This window comes from Oncorhynchus nerka, linkage group LG7, assembly GCF_034236695.1.
Source record: "Oncorhynchus nerka isolate Pitt River linkage group LG7, Oner_Uvic_2.0, whole genome shotgun sequence".
In the NCBI taxonomy this organism is placed as follows: Eukaryota; Metazoa; Chordata; class Actinopteri; order Salmoniformes; family Salmonidae; genus Oncorhynchus; species Oncorhynchus nerka.
The window spans coordinates 156130-177114 of NC_088402.1; the positions used below are offsets into that span (position 1 = coordinate 156130).

At 45.4% G+C, this 20985-nt stretch overlaps 1 protein-coding gene across 1 annotated transcript in view; it reads left to right on the forward strand.

Moving 5' to 3' along the window:
* LOC115127700 (regulating synaptic membrane exocytosis protein 2) overlaps positions 1-20985 on the forward strand; it is a gene marked incomplete at its 5' end in the record, with an annotated part of 134535 nt that overhangs the window by 91868 nt on the left and 21682 nt on the right. Inside the window, one exon of the mRNA XM_065020070.1 lies at positions 15846-15914. Within this exon, the coding sequence (XP_064876142.1) occupies positions 15846-15914 (69 nt within the window). The remainder of the gene's footprint in view (positions 1-15845; positions 15915-20985) is intronic.

The window sequence follows — 20985 nt, forward strand, 5'->3', positions numbered from 1 at the left end:
GTCGTGTCTTTGGCTATGCCAGATTAAGTGATAATACATGCTATTCTATAAAATTATTTCACATGATTGAGCTAATCATGTAAATGTAATTAACTAGAGAGTCGGGCACCACCAAATAGTATTTATAGAGCTGCTATCTTCCAAATAAACTCTTAAAGACCTAGTAATATTTTACATCAATATCAGTCAATATCAATCGTCGTCTTAATTCAGTCTCATCTGAAAGTTGTAAATTCTTGGTTATCTGCACCTGGCTAACAATTTGAATCAGCAATACAAAATTGGATTTAATTATTTATTTACTAAATACCTAACCAATCACACAGAATTACACATACACATAATTAAATCATAACTTGATTACAAATTACGTCATAAAGGAAAACGTCCCTGGCGGGCGGAACAGTTATGACAGCTTGTTACACAAAAGAAAAGGGCTGGGTTTGAGTGAAAGATCGGGAAGACTGAGGGACACAGGGAGAAGCTGTTCTATCGTAAATACAGTATCTGATTCATTTTAAATTACCGCCCATTTGGAAAAGGAAAATGCAATAAATATTTACTCTGAGCTGCGCTTCGGTAGGTTGGTGGTAGATGGAAGGCCGTGTTGCGGATACCGTTGTAGTAACGTCGTTGGGTGATAGACGGGATACTCTGTCTGTTCCTTCCTAACCCTCGTTGCATCTGCTGTTGCTAACTCAACGGCTAGGAGGTATCACTTCTGTAGTGAATAAGAGTTCAAAGTTCATACCATTCGCAACCAAAGCTCACGCTGATGTTAGCTTAATTCTGTAGTTATTATCTGAACCATTCTGACATCGGACCGGCGTCCTACATCCTCGGAACAGGAGGTTATATTGTCATCAAGGGGCGGGCCACTGATTGAGCAGAACCCTATCTTATATGAACCCAGATTTCACATTTTAGAAGCTAAAATCACATTTCATCCCATCACAACTAATTTCATATTCAAACATTTAAATTGAACAACAATTTCATGTGAATCCGATAACTCTGATGTGTAGACTTTCCACTGTAGAGTTTGTCATCTTATCATTGATGAGAATGTCTCAGATGACAACCGAACTGACATCATATTCATTAAGTACCACCACATATGTTCCATTGATCGGATTGCCAGAGTAAAGTTAATTTCCCCCTACCTTCTGACGTTCCCAGAATCTCTATGTTAACCAAGGGTTTTGCAAATGTAACCTCAGTAGGGTAGAGAGAGGAAAAAGGGGGAAATAGGTATTTATGACTGTCATAAACCTACCCCCCAGGCCAACGTCATGACACATTACATTTTACATTTAAGTCATTTAGCAGACGCTCTTATCCAGAGCGACTCACAAATTGGTGCATTCACCTTATGACATCCAGTGGAACAGCCACTTTACAATAGTGCATCTAAATCTTTTAAGTGGGGGGGTGAGAAGGATTACTTTATCCTATCCTAGGTATTCCTTAAAGAGGTGGGGTTTCAGGTGTCTCCGGAAGGTGAGATGTCTGACACTGATATGTCTGCCAGACATGCAGAGATGCGATTCGCCACCTGGTCATCAGAAGGGGGAAAGGAGAAGATTAATTGTGTGTCGTCTGCATAGCAATGATAGGAGAGACCATGTGAGGTTATGACAGAGCCAAGTGACTTGGTGTATAGCGAGAATAGGAGAGGGCCTAGAACAGAGCCCTGGGGGACACCAGTGGTGAGAGCGCGTGGTGAGGAGACAGATTCTCGCCACGCCACCTGGTAGGAGCGACCTGTCAGGTAGGACGCAATCCAAGCGTGGGCCGCGCCGGAGATGCCCAACTCGGAGAGGGTGGAGAGGAGGATCTGATGGTTCACAGTATCGAAGGCAGCCGATAGGTCTAGAAGGATGAGAGCAGAGGAGAGAGAGTTAGCTTTAGCAGTGCGGAGCGCCTCCGTGATACAGAGAAGAGCAGTCTCAGTTGAATGACTAGTCTTGAAACCTGACTGATTTGGATCAAGAAGGTCATTCTGAGAGAGATAGCGGGAGAGCTGGCCAAGGACGGCACGTTCAAGAGTTTTGGAGAGAAAAGAAAGAAGGGATACTGGTCTGTAGTTGTTGACATCGGAGGGATCGAGTGTAGGTTTTTTTCAGAAGGGGTGCAACTCTCGCTCTCTTGAAGACGGAAGGGACGTAGCCAGCGGTCAGGGATGAGTTGATGAGCGAGGTGAGGTAAGGGAGAAGGTCTCCGGAAATGGTCTGGAGAAGAGAGGAGGGGATAGGGTCAAGCGGGCAGGTTGTTGGGCGGCCGGCCGTCACAAGACGCAAGATTTCATCAGGAGAGAGAGGGAGAAAGAGGTCAGAGCACAGGGTAGGGCAGTGTGAGCAGAACCAGCGGTGTCGTTTGACTTAGCAAACGAGGATCGGATGTCGTCGACCTTCTTTTCAAAATGGTTGACGAAGTCATCTGCAGAGAGGGAGGAGGGTGGGGGAGGGGGAGGAGGATTCAGGAGGGAGGAGAAGGTGGCAAAGAGCTTCCTAGGGTTAGAGGCAGATGCTTGGAATTTAGAGTGGTAGAAAGTGGCTTTAGCAGCAGAGACAGAAGAGGAAAATGTAGAGAGGAGGGAGTGAAAGGATGCCAGGTCCGCAGGGAGGCGAGTTTTCCTCCATTTCCGCTCGGCTGCCCGGAGCCCTGTTCTGTGAGCTCGCAATGAGTCGTCGAGCCACGGAGCGGGAGGGGAGGACCGAGCCGGCCTGGAGGATAGGGGACATAGAGAGTCAAAGGATGCAGAAAGGGAGGAGAGGAGGGTTGAGGAGGCAGAATCAGGAGATAGGTTGGAGAAGGTTTGAGCAGAGGGAAGAGATGATAGGATGGAAGAGGAGAGAGTAGCGGGGGAGAGAGAGCGAAGGTTGGGACGACGCGATACCATCCGAGTAGGGGCAGTGTGGGAAGTGTTGGATGAGAGCGAGAGGGAAAAGGATACAAGGTAGTGGTCGGAGACTTGGAGGGGAGTTGCAATGAGGTTAGTGGAAGAACAGCATCTAGTAAAGATGAGGTCGAGCGTATTGCCTGCCTTGTGAGTAGGGGGAAGGTGAGAGGGTGAGGTCAAAAGAGGAGAGGAGTGGAAAGAAGGAGGCAGAGAGGAATGAGTCAAAGGTAGACGTGGGGAGGTTAAAGTCGCCCAGAACTGTGAGAGGTGAGCCGTCCTCAGGAAAGGAGCTTATCAAGGCGTCAAGCTCATTGATGAACTCTCCGAGGGAACCTGGAGGGCGATAAATGATAAGGATGTTAAGCTTGAAAGGGCTGGTAACTGTGACAGCATGGAATTCAAAGGAGGCGATAGACAGATGGGTAAGGGGAGAAAGAGAGAATGACCACTTGGGAGAGATGAGGATCCCGGTGCCACCACCCCGCTGACCAGAAGCTCTCGGGTGTGCGAGAACACGTGGGCGGACGAAGAGAGAGCAGTAGGAGTAGCAGTGTTATCTGTGGTGATCCATGTTTCCGTCAGTGCCAAGAAGTCGAGGGACTGGAGGGAGGCATAGGCTGAGATGAACTCTGCCTTGTTGGCCGCAGATCGGCAGTTCCAGAGGCTACCGGAGACCTGGAACTCCACGTGGGTCGTGCGCGCTGGGACCACCAGATTAGGGTGGCCGCGGCCACGCGGTGTGGAGCGTTTGTATGGTCTGTGTAGAGAGGAGAGAACAGGGATAGACAGACACATAGTTGACAGGCTACAGAAGAGGCTACGCTAATGCAAAGGAGATTGGAATGACAAGTGGACTACACGTCTCGAATGCTCAGAGAGTTAACCTCTTGCCTCTACTTGGAACGCTTGCGTCCCAACTAGAGCTCTGGAAATGCAAATGTGCTACGCTAAATGCTATTAGTATTAGTTAAAACTCAAAAGTTCATTAAAATACACATGCAGGGTATCAAATTAAAGCTACACTCGTTGTGAATCCAGGCAACAAGTCAGATTTTTAAAATGCTTTTCGGCGACAGCATGAGAAGCTATTATCTGATAGCATGCACCAATACACTACAACAGAAAAGCACAGCAGGGGACGTAAACAAAATAATTAGCATTTCGGCGTTACACAAACCGCACAATAAAATAGAAAACAGTCATTACCTTTCACCATCTTCTTTGTTGGCACTCCTAGATGTCCCATAAACACTATTGGGTCTTTATTTCGATTAAATCGGGCCATATAAAGCCAAGATATCGTTATATGTAGACTGTGTGATAAACGAAAAAACTGCGATTTCACAACGTAACGTCATTTTTTAAAATTCAAAAAGTAGACGATAAACTTTCACAAAATACTTCGAAATACGTTTGTAATGCTACTTTAGGTATTAGTAAACGTTAATAAGCGATAAAAATCATCCGTAGGCGATGTAAATATCATTAGCTGTCGTCTTGGAAAAAATTTCAGGAGAGAGCTCTTCCGGAATGATCTGGGCGGAGACCGGAGGTAAGTCGTGCCCCTCTTTCGGTTCAACCAAGAATCAATGATGATTCAATTCACAAGACTCTAGACAACATGGGGATGCTGTGGGAGTTGAATGCTCGGTCTTATCTAATTCGGCTCACTGTTAACAATTGCTTGAAGTGGCGCAAGGATATTTATTTCCATTTTCTGTGATCAGGTTTTCCTGCGCTTTCCGATGTAACGCACGTTATGTAATAGCCACAGTCGTGATTTAACCAGTTTTAAAAACGTCCGAGGGTTTCCTATCCACACATTCTAACCATATGAACGTACTATATTCCTGGCATGAGTAGCAGGGCGCTGAAATGTTGCGCGATTTTTAACAAAATGTTCAAAAAAGTAGAGGGTCGACTGAAGAGGTTAAGCTTACGTAGCAAGAATCTTATTGACTAAAATGATTAAAATGATGCAGTACTGCTGAAGTAGGCTAGCTGGCAGTGGCTGCGTTGTTGACTTTGTAGGCTAGCTGGCAGTGGCTGCGTTGTTGACACTACACTAATCAAGTCGTTCCGTTGAGTGTAATAGTTTCTACAGTTTCTACAGTGCTGCTATTCCCTGCTATTCGGGGGCTAGCTGGCTAGCTAGCAGTGTTGATTACGTTACGTTGCGTTAAAAGAACGACAATAGCTGGCTAGCTAACCTAGAAAATCGCTCTAGACTACACAATTATCTTTGATACAAAGACGGCTATGTAGCTAGCTATGTAGCTAGCTACAATCAAACAAATCAAACCGTTGTACTGTAATGAAATGAAATGAAAATGTGATACTACCTGTGGAGCGAAGCGGAACACGACCGGGTTGTTGAGTGCGGAAGTTCTATTCGGTAGACGTTGGCTAGCTGTTGGCTAAGCTAGCAGTGTCTCCTACGTTAAGGACGACAAATAGCTGGCTAGCTAACCTCGGTAAATTAAGATAATCACTCTAAGACTACACACTCTAAACTACACAATTATCTTGGATACGAAGACAGCAAAGACAACTATGTAGCTAGCTAACACTACACTAACACTACACTAATCAAGTCGTTCAGTTGAGTGTAAAAGTTTCTACAGTGCTGCTATTCGGTAGACGGTGGACGTTTGCTAGCTGGCTAGCTGCTGGGCAGATAGCAGTGTAGACTACGTTAGGACGACGAAATACGATAATTACGCAATTATCTTTGATACAAAGACGGCTATGTAGCTAGCTAAGAAGAAATTGCTAAGATTAGACAAATCAAACCGTTGTACTATAATGAAAAGTTATACTACCCGGACACTTTGTTACCTCTCTAAATAATGCTCTCCTTGCCTGGTACGTGAGTTTTTGTGGGCGGCCCACTCTTGGCAGGTTTGTTGTGGTGCCATATTCTTTCCATTTTTTAATAATGGATTTAATGGTGCTCCGTGGAATGTTCAAAGTTTCAGATATTTCTTTATAGTACTTCTCCACAACTTTGTTCCTGACCAGTTTGGAGAGCTCCTTGGTCTTCATAGTGCCGCTTGCTTGGTGGTGCCCCTTGCTTAGTTGTGTTGCAGACTCTGGGGCCTTTCAGAACAGGTCTACAGTTAAAGTCGGAAGTTTACATACACTTAAGTTGGAGTCATTAAAACTAGTTTTTCAACCACTCCACAAATTTCATGTTAACAAACTACAGTTTTGACAAGTTGGATAGGAAATCTACTTTGTGCATGACAAGTAATTTTTCCAACAATTGTTTACAGACAGATTATTTCACTTATAATTCACTGAATCACAATTCCAGTGGGTCAAAAGTTTACATACACTAAGTTGACTATGCCTTTAAACAGCTTGGAAAATTCCAGAAAATTATGTCATGGCTTTAGAAGCTTCTGATAGGCTAATTGACATCATTTGAGTCAATTGGAGGTGTACCCGTGGATGTATTTCAAGGCCTATCTTCGAACTCAGTGCCTCTTTGCTTGACATCATGGGAAAATCTAAAGAAATCAGCCAAGACCTCAGATTAACAATTGTAGACATCCACAAGTCTGGTTCATCCTTGGAAGCAATTTCCAAATGCCTGAAGGTACCACATTCATCTGTACAAACAATAGTACGCAAGTATAAACACCATGGGATCACGTAGCTGTCAAACCACTCAGGAAGGAGACGTGTTCTGTCTCCTCGAGATGAACGTACTTTGGTGCGAAAAGTGCAAATCAATGCCAGAACATCAGCAAAGGACCTTGTGAAGATGCTGGAGGAAACAGGTACAAAGGTATCTATATCCACAGTAAAACGAGTCCTACATCGACATAACCTGAAAGTCCACTCAGCAAGGAAGAAGCCACTGCCCCAAACCCGGCATAAAAAAGCCAGACTACGGTTTGCAACTGAACATGGGGACAAAGATTGTACTTTTTGGAGAAATGTCCTCTGGTCTGATGAAACAAAAATATAACTTTTTGGCCATAATGACTTTCTTTATGTTTGGAGGAAAAAGGGGGAGGCTTGCAAGCTGAAGAACACCATCCCAACCGTGAAGCATGGGGATGGCAGCATCATGTTGTGGGGGTGCTTTGCTGTGGGAGGGACTGGTGCACTTTACAAAATAGATGGCATCATGGGCAAAATGGCATAAGGGCAACAAAGTCAAGGTATTGGAGTGGCCATCACAAAGCCCAGACCTCAATCCTATATAAAAATTTGCAGGCAGAACTGAATAAGCGTACAAGCAGGCCATATAAACCTGACTCAGTTATACCAGCTCTGTCAGGAGGAATGGGCCAACATTCACCCAATTTATTGTGAGAAGCTTTTGGAAGGCTACCCGAAACGTTTGACCCAAGTTAAATCAAATCAAATCAAATCAAATGTATTTATATAGCCCTTCGTACATCAGCTGATATCTCAAAGTGCTGTACAGAAACCCAGCCTAAAACCCCAAACAGCAAGCAATGCAGGTGTAAAAGCACGGTGGCTAGGAAAAACTCCCTAGAAAGGCCAAAACCTAGGAAGAAACCTAGAGAGGAACCAGGCTATGTGGGGTGGCCAGTCCTCTTCTGGCTGTGCCGGGTAGAGATTATAACAGAACATGGCCAAGATGTTCAAATGTTCATAAATAATAATAATAAGGCAGAATAATAATAAGGCAGAACAGTTGAAACTGGAGCAGCAGCATGGCCAGGTGGACTGGGGACAGCAAGGAGTCATCATGTCAGGTAGTCCTGGGACATGGTCCTAGGGCCCAGGCCAGTTGAAACTGGAGCAGCAGCATGGCCAGGTGGACTGGGGACAGCAAGGAGTCATCATGTCAGGTAGTCCTGGGGCATGGTCCTAGGGCTCAGGTCCTCCGAGAGAGAGAAAGAAAGAGAGAAGGAGAGAATTAGAGAACGCACACTTAGATTCACACAGGACACCGAATAGGACAGGAGAAGTACTCCAGATATAACAAACTGACCCTAGCCCCCCGACACATAAACTACTGCAGCATAAATACTGGAGGCTGAGAAAGGATGGGTCAGGAGACACTGTGGCCCCATCCGAGGACACCCCCGGACAGGGCCAAACAGGAAGGATATAACCCCACCCACTTTGCCAAAGCACAGCCCCCACACCACTAGAGGGATATCTTCAACCACCAACTTACTATCCTGAGACAAGGCCGAGTATAGCCCACAAAGATCTCCGCCACGGCACAACCCAAGGGGGGGGAGCCAACCCAGACAGGCTGACCACAACAGTGAATCAACCCACTCAGGTGACGCACCCCCCCCAGGGACGGCATGAGAGAGCCCCAGTAAGCCAGTGACTCAGCCCCTGTAACAGGGTTAGAGGCAGAGAATCCCAGTGGAAGAGGGGAACCGGCCAGGCAGAGACAGCAAGGGCGGTTCGTTGCTCCAGGGCCTTTCCGTTCACCTTCCCACTCCTGGGCCAGACTACACTCAATCATATGACCCACTGAAGAGATGAGTCTTCAGTAAAGACTTAAAGGTTGAGACCGAGTTTGCGTCTCTGACAACAATTTAAAGGCAATGCTACCAAATACTAATTGAGTGTATGTAAACTTCTGACCCACTGGGAATGTGATGAAAGAAATAAAAGCTGAAATAAATCATTCTCTCTACTATTATTCTGACATTTCACATTGTTAAAATAAAGTGGAGATCCTAACTGACCTAAGACAGGGAATTTTTGCGAGGATTAAATGTCAGGAATTGTGAACAACTGAGTTTAAATGTATTTGGCTAAGGTGTATGTAAACTTCTGACTTCAACTGTATATATACTGAGATCAGATTGCACACAGGTGCACTTTATTTAACTAATTATGTGACTTCTGAAGGTAATTGATTGCACGATATCTTATTTAGGGGCTTCAGAGCAAAGGGGTGAGTACCTATGCATGCCTCACTTGTCCGTTTATTTTTTTTGAGTTTTTTGAAAGAAGTTATTATTTTCATTTCACTTCACCAATTTCGACTATTTTGCATATATCCATTAGATGAAATCCAAATAAAAATCCATTTAAATTACAGGTTGTAATGCAACAAAATAGGAAAAGGCACTCTATAGGTCTATAGGTATATAGGTCTATAGGTCTATAGGTCTTTAGGGATGCACACAATCACAGCACCCAGATATCTAAGTGATGACTTTCCTCGTGTTAGGGATGCACACAATCACAGCACCCAGATATCTAAGTGATGACTTTCCTCGTGTTAGGGATGCACACAATCACAGCACCCAGATATCTAAGTGATGACTTTCCTCGTGTTAGGGATGCACACAATCACAGCACCCAGATATCTAAGTGATGACTTTCCTCGTGTTAGGGATGCACACAATCACAGCACCAGATCAGGTGTTTCTGATGTGTGCTTATACAGGTTCAGGAGTAATGCTGGGAAAGGTACTTTCTGTATACTGGAGCCTCAGAATGGAATGAGTTGCCTTTTCCTATAAAAACAACGTCCTCTCTGGGCAGCTTTAAACATAAAGTAAAAATGTGTTTGATGTCTTCTGTGCCCATATAAATAACCCCTATGATGTAACTGGAATGATGAGAGAGATGTTCTTCTTCTATGTTATTGTTTTATTATTTCACTGACATACTGTGTTTGATCTTGTCAAGCCATCTTGTCTCAAGAGGACCACAGTGGAAATAAGTCCCAGACTGTATAGTGTGTTATCCTCTATGATTTAACAATGGAAATAAGTCCCAGACTGTATAGTATGTTATCCTCTATGATTTAACAATGGAAATAAGTCCCAGACTTTATTGTGTGATATCCTCAATGATTTCATTCATGTGCATGCATGTATGGCTTTTTCAAGTTTTATGTGTGCTTGTTTTTTAAAATGGTCGAATTAAATCAACTAAACTAAACTAAAACTCGTGTTCTATTCTTCTGAAATAAGTATAATAATTAAAATAGTTTTTTTGACCTGACTAAAATAAATAATGGATTTATTGGGATGCTGTATATTAAATTTCTTTTTTTGACTGTTTATGTTAATTACACAAGTATTTTGCGTGACAATAACCAGCTGACAAAATTTCATGACCGCCGCATTCATAGACCCATTCTATGGACTCAGGAGAAAGTGGCATTACGCACAACATCTGTGGGCAGTTTCAGTGGAGTTGATATCAAGTCTCGGAGAGTGCGCTCTGCTGTCATTCTCTGGTATCACTGAGAAGATGAGATTGTCCCAACACTGTACATCAAGGTTTCTATAAGTTGTTTGTGCTCCCTTTGCACCACCTCTACCTTGCCATGAACAGAGTCTACAGGACCTTTCAGTACCGTTTTCTCTTTACTAAAATCATCAATCTGCCATTGGCTGAATTCTAGACTGGCACATAATGCATTGATGTCCTCTCGTAGTACTGTCGTGGCCAAAGGTTTTGAGAATGACACAAATATAAATTTTCACAAAGTCTGCTGCCTCATTTTGTATGATGGCAATTTGCATAGACTCCAGAATGTTATGGAGAGTGATCAGATGAATTGCAATTATTTGCAAAGTCCCTCTTTGCCACGCAAATGATCTGAATCCCACAAAAAGCATTTCCACTGCATTTCAGCCCTGCCACAAAAGGACCAGCTGACATCATGTCAGTGATTCTCTTGTTAACATAGGTGTGAGTGTTGACGAGGACAAGGCTGGAGATCACTCTGTCATGCTGATTGAGTTCGAATAACAGACTGGAAGCCTCAAAAGGAGGGTGGTGCTTGGAATCATTGTTCTTCCTCTGTCAACCGTGGTTACCTGCAAGGAAACACGTGCTCTCATCATTGTTTTGCACAAAAAGAGCTTCACAGGCAAGGATATTGCTGCCAGTAAGATTGCACCTAAATCAACCATTTATTCGGATCATCAAGAACTTCAAGGAGAGCAGTTCAATTGTTGTGAAGAAGGCTTCAGGGCGCCCAAGAAAGTCCAGCAAGTGCCAGGACAGTCTCCTAAAGTTGATTCAGCTCAAGGATCGGGGCACTACCAGTACAGAGCTTGCTCAAGAATGGCAGCAGGCAGGTGTGAGTGCATCTGCACGCACAGTGAGGCAAAGACTTTTGGAGGATGGCCTGGTGTCAAGAAGGGCAGCAAAGAAGCCACTTCTCTCCAGGAAAAATATCAGGGACAGACTGATATTCCGCAAAAGGTACAGGGAGTGGACTGCTGAGGACTGGGGTAAAGTCATTTTCTCTGATGAATCCCTTTTCAGATTGTTTGAGCCATCCGGAAAAAAGCTTGTCCGGAGAAGACAAGGTGAGTGCTACCATCAGTCCTGTGTCATGCCAACAGTAAAGCATCCTCAGACCATTCATGTGTGGGGTTGCTTCTCAGCCAAGGGAGTGGGCTCACTCACGTTTTTGCCTAAGAACACAGCCACGAATAAAGAATGGTACCAACACATCCTCCGAGAGCAACTTCTCCCAACCATCCAGGAACAGTTTGGTGATGAACAATGCCTTTTCCAGCATGATGGAGCACCTTGCCATTAGGAAAAAGTGATAACTAAGTGGCTCAGGGAACAAAACACAGATATTTTGTGTCCATGGCCAGGAAATTACCCCGACCTTAATCCCATTGAGAACTTGTTGTCAATCCTCAAGAGGCGGGTGGCCAAACAAAGACCCACAAATTCTGGGCTGCCATCAGTCAGGATGTGGCCAAGAAGTGAATTGACAGAATGCCAGGGCAGATTGCAGAGGTCTTGAAAAAGAAGGGTCAACACTGCAAATATTGACTCTTTGCATCAATTGTCAATAAAAGCATTTGACACTTATGAAATGCTTGTAATTATACTTCAGTATTCCATAGTAACATGACAAACATATCTAAAGACACTGAAGCAGCAAACTTTGTGAAAATGTATATTTGTGTCATTCTCAAAACTTCTGGCCACGACTGTATATCCAAGATATCAAGTTTGGCAAGCCTTTCATTGATGGACTTCAGCAAGTCAACATCCATCTCCGTGAACCTTTCCCCGCGCGCCCTCTTGCTTCTCAAAACTGGGTTGGTGCCATCGTTGATACCTCTTCGCCAACTTGGCTTTTATTGAATCTTCGATGGATTCTGAAGCATCCAGCGTGTTTGCAGGCTCTCGGTAGATACGCCCAATAGAATAACAGGCTCTCGGTAGATACGCCCAATAGAATAACAGGCTCTCGGTAGATACGCCCAATAGAATAACAGGCTCTCGGTAGATACGCCCAATAGAATAACAGGCTCTCGGTAGCCCAATAGAATTACAGGCTCTCGGTAGATACGCCCAATAGAATAACAGGCTCTCGGTAGATACGCCCAATAGAATAACAGGCTCTCGGTAGATACGCCCAATAGAATAACAGGCTCTCGGTAGATACGCCCAATAGAATAACAGGCTCTCGGTAGATACGCCCAATAGAATAACAGGCTCTCGGTAGATACGCCCAATAGAATAACAGGCTCTCGGTAGATACGCCCAATAGAATAAAAAAGAAAAAACGATTGTTTACTCCTGCCTGTTATATTGAACTATTTGCCACAAACAATTTATTCAAAATCGGACACAATTAACTTGTGTTGACACAAAGCCTGTCGTCAATGTTAGTCTGGTGTCCTCAGAATTTTCAAGAGATTGTATGTAAATTGAATTTAAAGACAATATATTTCAAACACCCTTAAATTCAAGTTTTCTGAATAGACAGATAAGAAGATGAATTGAGTGGAATATGTGGTCTTTCAATATTGTTGACTCTAAGAGGCAGTTTCCCTAATTTACATTGGCGAAACATAGAGAATCTCCATGTACAGTGCTTTTCAGTCTAGGACAAGGCTTAATCTGTATCTGGGAAAGTGGCCCAAGAAGTTACAGATTCTGGTTCAATGATCCATCATTTCTAAGTTATGATGTATTGTATAGAACAGAATAACTTTGTGATGATCGGTAAACATTTTCTCTTGCTCTGTGTGGGCCATGTAGTCAGTGTCTGTGAGGTGTTGTGTCTCTGTGACCCAGTTATAGATTAGCTTCCCTGTCCTGACCCGTATTGACCAGTACCCACCTGTACTGACACGTAATGACCGGTATTGATCTGTACTTACCCGGACTGATCCATACTGATCCGTATTGACCCGTACTGACTCATACTGACCCATACTGACCCGTATTGACCAGTACCCACCTGTACTGACACGTAATGACCGGTATTGATCTGTACTTACCCGGACTGACCCATACTGATCCGTATTGACCCGTACTGACTCATACTGACCCATACTGACCCGTATTGACCAGTACCCACCTGTACTGACACGTAATGACCGGTATTGATCTGTACTTACCCGGACTGACCCATACTGATCCGTATTGACCCGTACCCACCTGTACTGACCCTAACTGACTCGTATTGACCCCTACTAATCCTAACCCCCAATCAACCCGTGCTGACCCGTACTGACTCATACTGACTCATTCTGACCCCTAACCCCTATTGACCCGTATTGTTCCGTATTGACTCATACTGAGCCCAACTGACCCTAAACCCATATTGACCCGTACTGACCCGTACTGACTCATACTGACTCATACTGACTCATTCTGACCCCTAACCCCTATTGACCCGTATTGTTCCGTATTGTGTTAAGAAGCAGAGCTTCGTGATGACAGAGACACATTTTCTCTTGCTCTCTGTGGGCCATGTAGTCAGTGTCAATCAGGTGTTGTGTCTCTGTGACCCAGTTTTGTCCGGTATTGAGTCTTAATGACCCATATTGAACCGTACTGATCCGTATTGACCCATACTGATTCATACTGACTGGTATTGACCAGTATTGACCTGAACTGACCCGTACTGAACTGTACTGACCTGTATTGAATTGTACTGACCCATACTGACCCGTATTGAATTGTACTGACCCGTATTGAATCGTACTGACCCGTATTGACCCGTATTGACCCGTATTGAATTGTACTGACCCGTATTGACCCGTACTGACCCGTATTGAATTGTACTGACCCGTATTGAATTGTACTGACCCGTATTGACCCGTATTGACCCGTATTGAATTGTACTGACCCGTATTGACCCGTACTGACCCGTATTGAATTGTACTGACCCGTATTGAATTGTACTGACCCGTATTGAATTGTACTGACCCGTATTGACCCGTACTGACCCGTATTGAATTGTACTGACCCGTATTGAATTGTACTGACCCGTATTGACCCGTATTGAATTGTACTGACCCGTATTGACCCGTACTGACCCGTATTGAATTGTACTGACCCGTATTGAATTGTACTGACCCGTATTGAATTGTACTGACCCGTATTGACCCGTATTGACCCGTACTGACCCGTATTGAATTGTACTGACCCGTACTGACCCGTATTGAATTGTACTGACCTGTATTGACCCGTATTGAATTGTACTGACCCGTACTGACCCGTATTGAATTGTACTGACCCGTATTGACCCGTATTGAATTGTACTGACCTGTATTGACCCGTATTGAATTGTACTGACCCGTACTGACCCGTATTGAATTGTACTGACCTGTATTGACCCGTATTGAATTGTACTGACCCGTACTGACCCGTATTGAATTGTACTGACCCGTATTGAATTGTATTGACCCGTACTGACCCGTATTGAATTGTACTGACCCGTATTGAATTGTACTGACCCGTATTGACCCGTACTGACCCGTATTGACCCGTATTGAATTGTACTGACCTGTATTGACCCGTATTGACCCGTACTGACCCGTATTGAATTGTACTGGCCCGTACTGACCCGTATTGACCCGTATTGAATTGTACTGACCCGTATTGACCCGTACTGACCCGTATTGAATTGTACTGACCCGTATTGACCCGTATTGAATTGTACTGACCTGTATTGACCCGTATTGACCCGTACTGAATTGTACTGACCCGTATTGACCCGTATTGAATTGTACTGACCCGTACTGACCCGTATTGAATTGTACTGACCCGTATTGAATTGTACTGACCCGTATTGAATTGTACTGACCCGTACTGACCCGTATTGAATTGTACTGACCCGTATTGACCCGTATTGAATTGTACTGACCCGTATTGAATTGTACTGACCCCTATTGAATTGTACTGACCCGTATTGACCCGTTTTGAATTGTATTGACCCGTATTGAATTGTACTGAATTGAATTGTACTGACCCGTATTGACCCGTATTGAATTGTATTGACCCGTATTGAATTGTATTGACCCGTACTGACCCGTATTGAATTGTACTGACCCGTATTGACCCGTATTGAATTGTACTGACCCGTATTGAATTGTACTGACCCGTACTGACCCGTATTGAATTGTACTGACCCGTATTGACCCGTATTGAATTGTACTGACCCGTATTGAATTGTACTGACCCGTACTGACCCGTATTGAATTGTACTGACCCGTACTGACCCGTACTGACCCGTATTGAATTGTACTGACCTGTACTGACCCGTACTGACCTGTATTGAATTGTACTGACCCGCACTGACCCGTATTGACCCGTACTGACCCATACTGACCTGTACTGACCCGTATTGACCCGTACTGACCCGTACTGACCTGTACTGACCCGTATTGACCCGTACTGACCCATACTGACCTGTACTGACCAGTATTGACCCGTACTGACCCATACTGACCCGTATTGACCCGTATTGACCCATACTGACCCATACTGACCTGTACTGACCCGTATTGACCCGTATTGACCCGTATTGAATTGTACTGACCCGTATTGAATTGCACTGACCCGTATTGACCCGTAATGACCTGTTCTGTGGTGGATTAGTGAAAAAGGATAACAGAATCATGTCACGACAAGGCAGCTCCAGACATTCTTCTTAATTCATCTCCTCTTTTTTTTCTCTTGCTCTTCTCTCGTTACCTCCCAGTGTCCCAGAGAATTATTGACAGTGAGTTCTCTGATTTTGACTGCGAGGACGGGATCGGTGTCATAGCAGGTAACCAAACCACGACAAAACAGGTTTAATGGAGTTCCAATCCTAGCCATAACCATGTACTCTATATCTATATCAAATGTCAATATCCCAGTCAACATGTTATTACTATTATTATCAGAAATTAGCCTCTACACATATATATACATACTGTCTACACACAACAACAGAACAGCATCCATAGAATTCCATAAATCATAATAATGTAGAGGTCTCTTTACTTGGACACAATCAGTCCTGGGTTCCTATACTATTCTAAATATCCCAACCACTTTCACATACACTACCGTTCAAAAGTTTTGGGTCACTTGTTCATTAAAATAACATCAAATTGATCAGAAGTACAGTGTAGACATTGTTAATATTGTAAAGCTCATTTGTTCATTAAAATAACATCAAATTGATCAGAAGTACAGTGTAGACATTGTTAATATTGTAAATGACTATTGTAGCTGGAATATCTACATAGGTGTACAGAGGCCCATTATCAGCAACCATCACTCCAGTGTTCCAATGGCACATTGCGTTATCTAATCCAAGTTTATCATTTTAAAAGGCTAATTGATCATTAGAAAACCCTTTTGCAATTATGTTAGCACAGCTGAAAACTGTTGTGCTGATTAATGAAGAAAATAAATTGGCCTTCTTTAGACTAGTTGAGTGTCTGGAGCATCAGCATTTGTGGATTCGATTACAGGTTCAAATTGGCCAGAAACAAAGAACTTTATTCTGAAATTCGTCAGTCTTTTCTTGTTCTGAGAAATTAAGGCTATTCCATGCGAGAAATTGCCAAGAAACTGAAGATCTCATACAGCGCTGTGTACTACTCCCTTCACAGAACAGCACAAACTGTCCCTAACCAGAATAGAAAAAGGAGTGGGAGGCCCCGGTGCACAACTGAGCAAGAGGGCAAGTACATTAGATTGTCTAGTTTGAGAAACAGACATGTCCTCAAATGGCAGCTTCATTAAATAGTACCTGCAAAACACCAGTCTCAACGTCAACAGTGAAGAGGTGACACCGGGATGCTGGCCTTCCAGGCAGAGTTCCTCTGTCCAGTGTTTATGTTCTTTTGCCCATCTTAATCTTTTTTTTCTTTTTTTGCTGGCCTTGTTGGCAGAGTTGCAAAGAAAAAGCCATATCTCAGACTGGCCAATAAAAAGAAAAGATTAAGATAGGCAAAAGAACAGACACTGGACAGAGGAAGATTGGAAAAAAGTGTTATGGACAGACAAATCGAAGTTTGAGTTTGAGGAACATTCGTGAGATGAAGACAAAATGAAAGATGCTGGAGGAGTGCTTGACGCCATCTGTCAAGCATGGTGGAGGCAATGTGATGGTCTCTGGGTGCTTTGATGGTGGTAAAGTGGGAGATTTGTACAGGGTAAAGGGATCTTGAAGAAGGAAGGCTATCACTCCATTTTGCAACACCATGTCATACCCTGTGGACGCTGTTTAATTGAAGCCAATTTCCTCCTACAACAGGACAGTGACCAAGAACACAGCTCCAAACTATGCAAGAACTATTTATGGAAGAATCAGTCAGCTGGTATTCTGTCTATAATGGAGTGGCCAGCACGGTCACCCGGATCTCAACTTTATTGAGCTGTGGTGGGAGCAGCTTGACCGTATGGTACGTAAGAAGTGCCCATCAAGCCAATCCAACTTGTGGGAGGTGCTTCAGGAAGCATGGGGTGAAATCTCTTCAGATTACCTCAACAAATTAACAACTAGAATGCCAAAGGTCTGCAAGGCTGTAATTGCAGCAAATTGTGGATTCTTTGATGAAAGCAAAGTTTGAAGGACACAATTATTATTTAAATAAAAATCATTATTTTAAACCTGTCAACGTCTTGACCATATTTCCTATTCATTTTGCAACTAATTTCATGCATGTCTTCATGGAAAACAAGGACATTTCTAAGTGACCCCAAACTTTGAATAGTAGTGTACATTCCATGCAATGAAAAGACAAATAATTTAACACTTCAAGGTTCATGGAAATACAGTGACAGTCTTAAACACAGCCGGGGGAAGCTCAATCTCCACTCCCTGTCTCTCCACGTCCCCTCCCCTCCCCTCCTATCTCCCCCTCCACTCTCTCTCTCTCCCCCTCCTATCCCACTCTACCCCTTCAATCTGTTTTTTTGCCGGCAATACCCTCTCTCCCAATCCAACTCCACTCACGTTCTCTGCCCCTCCACTCCCACTCTCTCCTCATCCTATCCCCCTCCACTCCCTCTCTCCCTCCTACCTCTCTGCAACTCCACTCCCACTCTCTCCTCCTATCCCCCTCCAATCCCCTCTCTCCCCCTCCTCTCCCTCTCTCTCCCCTCTACTCCCTATCTTTCCCACTACAGCCCTCCTCTTCGCCTCCATTCTCTTTCTCTAGCCTTCCTTTCCCCTCCCCTCTCCAACTCCACTCCCTCTCTTTCCCCCTCCACTAACTCTCTCTACCCTCCACTCCTCCTCTCTCCCACCCTATCCGCCGCTATCCCTCCTCTCCCTTTCCACTCCCCCTCTCTCCCCCATCCTATCCCCTTCAACCCCTCCAATCCCACTCTCTCTCTTCACTCCCTCTTTCTCCTCATCAACTCCCTCTTTCCCATCTCCACTCCCCCTCCACTCCCTCTCTGTCCCCATCCACTCCCTCTCTTCCTCCATCTAATCACTCTCTCTACCACTCCATTCCCCCTTTCCCCCTCCACTCCATCTCTCTTCCCCTCTTCCCCCTAGCCTGGTGGGCAGGAGCATTGGGCCAGTAACCAAAAGGTTGCTCAATCGAATTCCTGAGCTGACAAGATACAAATCTGTCGTTCTGCCCTTGAGCAGGGCAGTTAATCCACTGTTCCCCAGGCGCCGAAGACATGGATGTGGATTAAGGCCCCGATCTAATCCCTCCTATCTCCCTCTCTGTCCCCATCCACTCCCTCTCTGTCCCCCTCCACTCCCTCTCTCCCCATCAAATCACTCTCTCCACCAATCCATTCCCCCTTTCCCCATCCTCTCCCTCTTTCTCCACCTCCTATCACCTTTCCCCCTCCTCTCCCTCTTTCTCCACCTCCTATCACCTTTCCCCCTCAATCTCTCTCCCTCAACTCCCTCTCCCCCTCCTTTCTCCTTTCACCCTCCATTCAATCTATCTTCCTCCCCTATCTATTTCTCCACATCCACTCCCTCTTTCTCCCCTCCTATCTCCTCTCCTCCTCCACTCCCCCTTCCAGTCCCTCTCTGTACCCCTCCTATCCTACACTCATTCTCTCTCCCCCTCCACTCCCTCTCTCTCCACATTCCCCCTCTCCATAACCTCCACTCCCTTCTCTCCCCGTCCTATCCTCCACTCCCTTATCTCCCCGTCCTATCCTCCACTCCCTTATCTACCCGTCCTATCCTCCACTCCCTTATCTACCCGTCCTATCCTCCACTCCCTTATCTACCCGTCCTATCCTCCACTCCCTTCTCTACCCGTCCTATCCTCCACTCCCTTATCTCCCCGTCCTATCCTCCACTCCCTTATCTCCCCGTCCTATCCTCCACTCCACCCTTATCTACCCGTCCTATCCTCCACTCCCTTATCTACCCGTCCTATCCTCCACTCCCTTCTCTCCCCGTCCTATCCTCCACTCCCTTATCTACCCGTCCTATCCTCCACTCCCTTATCTACCCGTCCTATCCTCCACTCCCTCTCACTACCCGTCTACTCCCTTCTCTCCCGGTCCTATCCTCCACTCCCTTATCTACCCGTCCTATCCTCCACTCCCTTATCTACCCATCATATCCTCCACTCCCTTCTCTCCCGGTCCTATCCTCCACTCCCTCTCACTACCCGTCCTATCCTCCACTCCCTTATCTACCCGTCCTATCCTCCACTCCCTTATCTACCCGTCCTATCCTCCACTCCCTTATCTACCCGTCCTATCCTCCACTCCCTTATCTACCCGTCCTATCCTCCACTCCCTCTCACTACCCGTCTACTCCCTTCTCTCCCGGTCCTATCCTCCACTCCCTTATCTACCCGTCCTATCCTCCACTCCCTTATCTACCCGTCCTATCCTCCACTCCCTTATCTACCCGTCCTATCCTCCACTCCCTTCTCTCCCCGTCCTATCCTCCACTCCCTTATCTACCCGTCCTATCCTCCACTCCCTTATCTACCCGTCCTATCCTCCACTCCCTTCTCTACCCGTCCTATCCTCCACTCCCTTATCTACCCGTCCTATCCTCCACTCCCTTATCTACCCGTCCTATCCTCCACTCCCTTATCTACCCGTCCTATCCTCCACTCCCTTATCTACCCGTCCTATCCTCCACTCCCTTCTCTCCCCGTCCTATCCTCCACTCCCTTCTCTCCCGGTCCTATCCTCCACTCCCTTATCTATTTGTCCTATCCTCCACTCCCTTCTCTCCCGGTCCTATCCTCCACTCCCTTATCTACCCGTCCTATCCTCCACTCCCTTATCTACCCGTCTACTCCCTTCTCTCCCGGTCCTATCCTCCACTCCCTTCTCTCCCCGTCCTATCCTCCACTCCCTTATCTACCCGTCCTATCCTCCACTCCCTTATCTACCCGTCCTATCCTCCACTCCCTTATCTACCCGTCCTATCCTCCACTCCCTTATCTACCCGTCCTATCCTCCACTCCCTTATCTACCCGTCCTATCCTCCACTCCCTCTCACTACCCGTCCTATCCTCCACTCCCTTATCTACCCGTCCTATCCTCCACTCCCTTATCTACCCGTCCTATCCTCCACTCCCTTATCTACCCGTCCTATCCTCCACTCCCTTATCTACCCGTCCTATCCTCCACTCCCTTATCTACCCGTCCTATCCTCCACTCCCTTATCTACCCGTCCTATCCTCCACTCCCTTATCTACCTGTCCTATCCTCCACTCCCTTATCTACCCGTCCTATCCCCTGACCCCCTCCTATCCCCTCTCCATTCCCTCTCTCACCCTCCACTCCTCTCTCTCCCACTCCTTTCACCCTCTCCCATGCCCTCAACTTTTTCTCCCCCTCTTATCCCCTTTCCCCTCTATGCCCTCTCTTTCCCCTTCCACTCCCCCTCTCTTTCC